The sequence below is a fragment of the Oncorhynchus mykiss genome, chromosome 8 (genome assembly GCF_013265735.2).
Source record: "Oncorhynchus mykiss isolate Arlee chromosome 8, USDA_OmykA_1.1, whole genome shotgun sequence".
Classification (NCBI taxonomy): Eukaryota; Metazoa; Chordata; class Actinopteri; order Salmoniformes; family Salmonidae; genus Oncorhynchus; species Oncorhynchus mykiss.
The window spans coordinates 21,497,953-21,507,120 of record NC_048572.1 but is presented as its reverse complement, the minus strand read 5'-3'; the positions used below and the strand labels follow the sequence as shown (position 1 = coordinate 21,507,120).

Sequence of the window (9,168 nt, the reverse complement as noted above, 5' to 3'; positions counted from 1 at the left end):
AGTATCCCTCAACAATAACCCTACTGACCATTTCACTACCACCTGCAGTGGATTCTCATGTCAATTATTTGGCTAACTAAAAATTATATAGGCCACTGATGAACTGTTACGACTTTGAAATATAAGATGATAAGTGTATGAATAAGTTGAATAAGTGCTAGAATACACAGCCATTCTAAAAAGGTAGAGTACGTTGTTTGTAGACCTGAGGCAATGTGCTCAGTAGACTGTAGACAAAACAGGAGGATAAAGTCAGTATGTGTTGCATGTATTCCACTGATGTGCCCAAAGTGTTACTTCCAACCATGCAGTGGTGCTGGGACTCAGTTTTCATCTGAAAATCCAGAGCTGTTAATTGTGAGTTTAAGAGGGCTGATGCGTGAGGGGCCGGGTTCTCCCCGACACAGCGCAGGGCTGGCAGAGCAGAGCGGGTGGTGGTTTCCTCCATGGTCCTGTTTCTGCCCCAGCCAACAAGGTTAATTGAGTGCAAAGACACTCTCTTATCCAACTCGCCATCAGAGGGCTAGAATCATCTTTACCTTGGATTTCCTTCATATGGTTTATCCAGCATCAGACACGTTTTGTAGGATATGTTAAAAGGTTTGTCTCCCTTCAATTGTTGAAACATTTAAAGGAATACAGTGAGCTCCAAAAGTATTGGGACAGTGACAATTTGTTGTTATTGTCTTGGGCCTGTATTCCAGAACCGTTTTAGAAATTACACCACTTTTTGTACATAATCCCCCAATTTTTATTGTGTCATTTTGGAGTAATTTTTATTGTAAATATGAATAAAATATGTGTCTAAACACTTCTACATTAATGTGGATGCTACCATAATTACAGATAGTCCTGAATTAATCTTGAATAATTATGAGTGAGAAAGTTACAGATGCACAAATATCATGCGCCCAAGACATGCTAACCTCTCAACATTACATTAACAAGGGATGTTAGCATTTTTTGGGGGGTATGATATTTGTGCATCTGTAACTCATCATTATTTACGATTCATTCAGGACTACCCATAATCATGGTCGCATCCACATGTATTAGAAACATATTCTATTATTATTTACCATAGGTGACCATTCATTTCTATTGGGCACAAAATCATTTGAAACACAACAAGTTTGTAGAGTCAAAAGCTTGATGTAATCATTGCATGCTAGGAATATGGGACCAGATACTAAACTTTGGACTAATTTAATACACATATTTGTCCCAATACTTATGGTCCCCTAAAACTATGTAAAAAAAGTGCTATAATTTCTCAACGGTTCACTATGAATGAAAATACCCTCAAATTAAAGCTGACAGTCTGCACTTTAACCTCATAGTCATTGTTTCAAATCCAAAGTTCTGGAGTACAGAGCCAAAACAAACAAAAAAATGTGTCCCTGTCCCAATACTTTTGGAGCTCACTATATTTATGGTGGAAAAACCATTTGTCTAAGCCCACAATGACCATGAATACAGAGAGAGTCTTAGGATATGAATAGTCATTACCTGTCTCACTTTGTTCACAATAGACTAGAGCAACATTTTTGTAATATTAATACCTTAATTCCAGTTCCATTATTGTTTGTTGTGAAATGATTATTATTATCATTCAAACTCTAGGTAATCCGTTCTGACCCCGACAAAACTATTTAACCTCTGACCTTGGAATCTGACAGGCCACTGAAGGATTGTGACACTCTGTACTGTGTGGGGCTGGAGACCTGCATTCCTCCCATTCATTTATTTGAACTGTTTACATAGACAATTAACACCAACAACGTTGTAAATATGTTACATTCCTTATGTTGACATTTCTGACTCGTATTGTACTCATTTGGGGGAAATTTGTATGAATAAATGTAATGTTCCAATTAATAGATTATTTTGACAGCCGTACAGGCTGCATGTACTGCTTGATATAACTTACACTGAGGGATTATTTTAAAAGCCTCCATTGCAAAGGATATAACACAGTCTTATTAATAGGTCTTTACAGCTTACCACAGAGCCATGAACGTTATGCGACAGATCCATGGGTTTCTATCCTGGCCCAACCAACTATAAAAGTATTAGAATATAATTTGTAAAAAGTTTTATTCACAATATTTTGTATCATACTCTCTCATTTGTGGCAACCAGTAACTAGCCTTATGTAAAGACAATATAAATGAGCTACAAATATAATACACATATGTGTGTGAAATTAGCGTGTTGGCATGTAATATAGATTAAATGCAAGTAACAAGCAGGTGCGCATCAAAGGAATTCATTCCAGGTAACAGTCGATATCAGTAAACAGTCAGTAAACTTGTTACTAAACTCTCCACTAAGTGGCCTACCCTATTTGGCAGAGCTCCATTGTATTTCATTTAGCATCTCGCATCTCATGACAGTAATGAAATGTTCATTGCAGACTTTCGGAAGACATAATACACCAGCTTGTGAAGTGCTTTTGCTCCCTCATTGGTCAGATGCAGGCTCGTCCAGAGACACTTGAAAACCGCTGGCTGTGTAACGTCTTTACTTTCCCCCGCCACGCGTTCCCTGTCGCACTGACGTAGCGTTAAGAAGGCAGGACGCGCAGCGCGATTGGGATAGAAATGCAGCTCTCCAACGTCCCAGGTTAATCTCTCTCCGTTTAGGAAATTACATCCCTACAATCTGCTTATTCTGTCAAGTTATTAACCGTGAGAATTCGCTTTTTTCGCCATGAGCTGCTTGGATGTTATGTATCAAGTGTATGGTCCACCACCTCAGCCTTATTTTTCCGCAGCGTATAGCCCTTATCATCACCAGGTATGTTATGTATTGTGTTGTTTCGCTTCTTGGCATATTTAGTGCACGGAAACTTTTGTAAAACTTGTGTGGAATAAAACTTTCATTGCGCATTATGGCGCATCATTAGGTCTCTCTAGGCAACTGTATTTTGGCAATGGTCACTTTAAAAATTATTCTGCATGACAGCCGTCGGTCAATTGGGAACCAATAGTCCCTTCCGACAGTTATCTATTTAATAATAATATATTAGCCTATTGACAATGCTAGGCCAATTTTTGATTGTTATTGATGATTCATTAATGAATAATGATAGCCATACCTCCTTATATTGTTGACTATATCGAATCTGCGTGATAATATTTTTTAGTTGATGTAAGTGTTTATAGGTGTTTTAAACCAACTTATTTTTCAAGTGTTTATAGAAATGTTCTCTGTCTTGCTAAATCGAATCGCTCAGGCTGGGCTACTGAATTTGTTGTGTCTGTATTCTATTGCTATTTAGGATATTTTGCTATGTGTATGTTAGGACTATTCGTAATGTCGGCTACATTGAAATAGCCAAGGCCTTTATTAACCAATCAAAGCAAAATTATGATGGGTCATTAATAGATTGTGGGCTTCGTTAACACTTTTATTAACCGTTCGTCGAAGTCGAAGTTGGATGCAATTTAGGATTCTTTTACGTTCACAACAATTATTTTGTTACCGCGTCACATTTTTCATAACTTGCAATGAGCAAGGGCAGTTGAAAATTGAATAAACAGTGCTCTGGTAACGATTTCGTTTAAGCTTATCCGGTGATTACTGTAAGTTAAGATATTGCTTGTGCATGCACAAGAACCAGTTCGGCCTATATGGACTATTTGTTTTCCAGACGTGCATTGGTGCTACGGCCCTTTAAATGTTTGCAACTTTCTTAAAACCTCTCATAGTCAATACACAAATGCAGAGCTGGTTTTCATATTTCAAATAGGTCTAACGTTTTCTTTAAATTGAGTGAGTATGCACAGGGAGAATGGAATAATGGCATTAATTAAAAACTCTCCAATGTCCATAATTAACAAATTAACTGAGTTGCGATATGTTCAGGAATTTAAATGCAATAACTTTGTTCTTGAATCCAATCACTGCCCCCTCTAAAACAAGTTTGAATAGGCCTATGAATGAGGAGAGGACCATGCGTTTATTTTTAATATACCACACACAGAGACCACAATATAATGCGCAACTGTTGGACAATAATGAAAAGCGCAAAAATGTCACACGTGGTCACCCAAATGTGCAGATGAAATTCAAGTAGATCATTTGTAACTTGATGCCTTGATAGAAATTCATATCTAATACATGTCAAGGCTATTACGTTCTGACGTTTTTTTATCGGATGTTTCAGAAATTGGCATTTTATTCCAAAATGCAAGAAGCGCAAGAGAGCGTCAGCGGGGGCAGCTCGTTCTCGAACCTCGCGGGTCCGACGATAAAGGAGGAGGACTGCGCGCGCGAGAAAGATCACCCTCCGGAGGCCGAGTACCTGAACTCGCGGTGCGTGCTCTTCACCTACTTCCAGGGGGACATCAGCTCAGTGGTGGACGAGCACTTCAGCCGGGCCCTCAACCAGCCCACCAGCTACGTCCCCGGGTCGGTCAGCAACAAGTCCGCACGAGGTAGACCTACATCCACCTCTCGGAGAGGTGCCGATCACAGAACCACTCCAAACACCTGTTCGCGCGCGGGGTTTCATTTAACCTCAAAAACTGTGTATTTAGGCTACATAGAAGATAAAGGAAACGTTTTCATAAATATTTGCATTCATTTGGCAAGTAGGCCTAGGTCTTGCATGCAAGTGAGTTCTTGGTTTTTGGTATATCATTGTGTTCACATCCTACTAAAATAAACTGCATTTTAAAAGTTTGGATTTTATAACAAATCAATGAATCCCATGTTTTGCTCTCATTGTTTCAGTTGGCAGTCATTCACTCTCATTTGTGTTTGATCAAAATTACAAAGGAATCAGAAAGTCAAACAAAATTGATGGGCATGATGAATTGCTGTAAATAAAGCAGTTGAAAATATAATAACGTGGGTTCTGTGGAATTTAGGGCTCAGACTTGTTCACTGTATTGTAGGGGAACCTGTAGTGAGAGTTTGGTATAACTTTTCTGTTGCATGTTACTTCCTTAATCAACAAAATTCTCCAATGTTGATCAACCATCAGAAATGATGGACAACAACAACGATATTCATCCATGCATATTTTTCCCATCATGTTCTCCTTTATTTCATCCCTACAACTGAACTGATCATTGAGTGATCAGTCTTTAAGCTCTGCTATTCTACCACATCCTCAGAACAGGCTTATCGATCCTCATCCACAGATACATTCATAGTCTTTACCACATAATTGATCTGTGATTGAGCATTTCAGTGTGTCTGTGGTTTCCTAGATGGACCATTCCCGATGAGCCAGAGGAGTTTCCCTCCGTCCTTCTGGAACAGTGCGTACCAGCCCTCCTCCATGAGCAGTGCCTTAGGAGCCTCCCACTCAGAGATACCCTTCACTGGGGACCCTTACTCCTCTGCCTCCCTACATAGTCACCTCCACCATGCTACCCCAGAGCCCTGGCACCACTCACACCACCACCACCACCACCACCCCTACTCACTTGGCGGGGCCATCGGCACCCAGGGCTCCACCTACCCTCGACCCAGCATGCACGAGGTGTATGGCACGCACTTTGACCCCCGCTACAGTTCTCTGCTGGTGCCCTCCGTCCGGCCGCACCGGCTCCCTCCATCCACTGTCCAAGGGCCGAGCGCCTCAACATGTGACATTGGGAAGAGTGAGCCAACCAGCTCGGCCTGGACCGGTACCTTCACCGGGGCAGGGGCAGACATCAGCCAGAGCATCGGCCTCAATGTAGATGCAGGTAATAATAGCAATAACAACAAAAACACACTCTTCATAAAGGAGTAGTGGTTCCAAGGGCACTTCAGAATAGCCTTCATTATTTGATTGTCCCCAAACATGCGTGAATACTATTGTGGGCTCTCCAATTCATTTAAGATAGAAGTTAAGAAACGTTGTGACGCCTTACACCAGGGTTATCCTTACATTCATAACACAATGTAGGGTTTCTTTCTGCCTGGGAAAACTGTTGTCTTTTCAAGGCCACTCTCCAACACTAAGAAAGACCATGTCTCTGTGTTTTAACAGGTTGAGTTCTCTGTCTCTGCTTTTTTCTGAGAGGCAAAATGTTTTTTGTTTTTTTTTACACTTTTCTGCTTCAAGGCTTCCTGCTTCTACCTTTAAGCCATTTGATCTCCCTCTTCCTAATCGTCTTCTCTTGCCCTCCCTTCTCTTCTCTCTTTTTTCTCTTTCCTGTCCTCTCAGGTCTGCAGGCCCAGGATAAGAGCAAGGACTTGTACTGGTTTTAAAGCTCTGCTGCCCTCCAGGCCCAAGCTGGCCTCTGTGTTTCTCTGCACTGTGTGATATTGACAGACATTTTCTGTAACAGATTCTAATCTCACTTGCAGCTCGACGCTACACCCTCTGTGGCGGAAACATCCTCAGCTGAAATTACGCCATTGTGGATACCATCTGCTGGAAATGCAGTGCACAAGGGAGAGAATCTAAAACTGAGTCTCTCCTACTTAAGAGAAAGGAGGGCAGGACTTGCTGGACAGCATGCCAGAAATACTAAGTGGTGTGACTGACAACTTTTATCTGGCCAAGACTGAACGCATTCAACTCCTCCAAAGAGGACAGTTGTTGAAAAATAAAACAAATATGGTGAATGTGTGAAACTGGAACATCAAAAATGAGATTTGACAAGAGCATAGTCAGAGACTGGACAAACACTATTTGCCATTGTTATTTTTCTATCCGTGAAAGGAGAGGAGCAAGAGAGAGGAGCATTCTCTAACATGACTGAAGTGAGCACTGGCTATTTGAAGCCACTTGACTCTATCTATATTGCTCCCCAGCAGCTGTCAACGACAACTGTTTCAGAACTCAACGGACACACACAATGGTAGTGTCACTGCACAGTATTTGACGGGGGCTCCGGACTTCATAAAAGGAGCATTTTGTCAAATCTGGACCCCGACCCACAGGGAACAACTGGTTTGACTGGTGATTTTGAGGGGGAAGGGTGGACAGGTGGTAGCAGAAGTGGACACACACAACTGTGCTATGTATGTATGTCTGTGTGCGATCTATGGGCAGCTCTATACATGTGTAGGATCTTAATTTGATCACCCTGTTGCAGGATAACTTTTTTCTAACTTGTAGCGTATTTGAAGTTTAAAAAGGCTTCTGAAATTTGAAATTTCCACTTTGAAATTTCAGAGTTGATTTTCCCTTATGAAAAATGTATCAATCCCTACACTAATGTCCATTAATTATAATCCACATAATAATTCACATTTCGTGTTGCTGCAGGATTATTTTCCTGCTTCACCAATTCTGGCTCAAATTAAGATCCTACATCTGTGATAATGTTGTATTTAAGATTTGGATCTTTATAAACTTATTCCTCATTGTTTTTTCAGTCATCCCAGGTATATTGCAAAGTCAAAAGATTACCCATTGAATATTGTATTGTGAATATATTAATATATTGCCTTTTAAAGTATTTTTTCTTGATACAGTTCGGATGTAATGTCAATGTGTTGCCTGTAACTATAAAGCAACGGCACAATGTGATTAAAACGCAACTATAGCCTCTGATTGTTTAGGCGAACATGTACAGGGCAGATATGGGTGATCTTTAGAAAATACAATTTCATAGACAGTCCGATTGAAAACTATTATGTTTGATGATGTGTCAGTCTATTATTCTGGTTAATTTCTTCAATGATGTTATATTGTACAACATCCATATCTTCCAGTCATCTGTAAGCACAACTTAAGTGTTACATTTTTACCCTCCACTGATGCATTGTCAGTGTACTGGGGTTCACATTCATCTTATTTTCTTTCTCCCCTCTTAACCTTTTACTGCAGTGGGTTAAATCAGGGTCCCACAGAGTGTTTCTTGGTAGTCTTCAACAAATCTACTTTGAAACAAAAGTACACACCTCACACACATGGTTATGGGCTTAAAAAAAGAAGACACCTGTACCATGTCAGATCTAGAGTTGAAATGTATTCCAATTTGAGTTTGTATCCTAATCCTTATTCACTTTTATATACATCACAGAAAACTGAAATATAACAAAACGGTTTGACATAGAAACACAAGATTTTCATAGTAAAAAAAACAACCTTTATTAATGAGAACATTATAACAAATATCAATAATGTTCCACCCATGAGGTCAAAGAGTGCGCTTTTGGCCATTGACTGCAGGAAAGGGCTACATCATTCTCTTGTAGATATTGTCAATGCTAATGCTTCAACTTTTCAGTGTGAAGACATACTGTATGTCTAAAGGGAATTCAATACCTGTACAGAGTAGTATATTTGTACAGAGTAGTATTCAGAAAGTTCTTTACAGGGAGATAGCAGCTATGCACATTCAACTGAGACGTTCTTGAGAAGAGACCATGGATATTTCTTACACTATACTCAACACCACTACTATTTTCTTTATTTTTCTCCATGAGGTCATACAATGGGCTACATACAAACAAGCCACAAATAACACGTAACTTACATATCAGACGGAGAAAAAAAATAGGGGTTGAGAAAGAAAAATCTACAACAAAAGTCCAAATAAAAGAGTGACGATGCCACCATATGTTTCCTCTCTCAGATGGTCGTTTTGATTGTGTTTCAGTTTAGCACTGGACAGCTGTAGATTAATATCAGCTTCTGACAAATGTGATGAAAGACAAGCGAGGGGTGGTGGGTCTCTCTCCCTTCCCAGAGAGCCACTAACAAAGGACTCTTTTCAGAGAGATTATTTTTCAGTAATCATGGAAGCGTTTTAGCAGTTAATGGGATAAAATAGGCTACATGCAGTGTTTGGGTCAATGAATTAGCCTACTGCATGTAGGCTAAGTGAAAAATGATTGATGAGATTTAAAACTATCAGTATGTAGGCTATGTGTTCTTATTACATAATTGTTATTGGTAGCCTACCATCAAAGTGTGGGCTATTCAGCGTCATCTGGGCTATTGCCTACTATCATCAACTTGTCTAGGTGGCATGTAGGCAAAAAATAACATTGCATAATAGATTGGTGTGTAGCAGAGCCGCGGGAAGTAAGGGTGCTGAGGGTGCTGCAGCACCCCCTGCAAAATCAAATGTAAAAAATAAAAATATATAAATAAAACAAAAGTAGTATATGTATTAGCGGACTGATACAGCCATCTGCAGCGCGGGAGAAATGTGCCCCCCCACCACCACAAAACATCTTCCCACGGCTATGGTGTGTAGGCAAAAA

At 40.0% G+C, this 9,168-nt stretch overlaps 1 protein-coding gene across 2 annotated transcripts; it reads left to right on the top strand.

Moving 5' to 3' along the window:
- The first annotated feature begins 2,473 nt into the window (after positions 1 to 2,473).
- LOC110529593 (transcription cofactor vestigial-like protein 2) lies at positions 2,474 to 7,656 on the top strand. Of its 2 annotated transcripts, none has more exons than XM_021611937.2 (4): positions 2,474 to 2,799; positions 4,172 to 4,442; positions 5,223 to 5,705; positions 6,313 to 7,656. In XM_021611937.2, the coding sequence occupies exons 1-4, from the start codon at positions 2,713 to 2,715 to the stop codon at positions 6,351 to 6,353; spliced, it is 882 nt and encodes a 293-aa protein (XP_021467612.1). In that variant the 5' UTR covers positions 2,474 to 2,712; the 3' UTR covers positions 6,354 to 7,656. The 2 variants fall into 2 exon arrangements, with proteins under 2 accessions (XP_021467612.1, XP_021467611.1); XM_021611936.2 differs by having other exon boundaries at positions 2,476 to 2,799; positions 6,170 to 7,656.
- Positions 7,657 to 9,168: the final 1,512 nt, after the last annotated feature.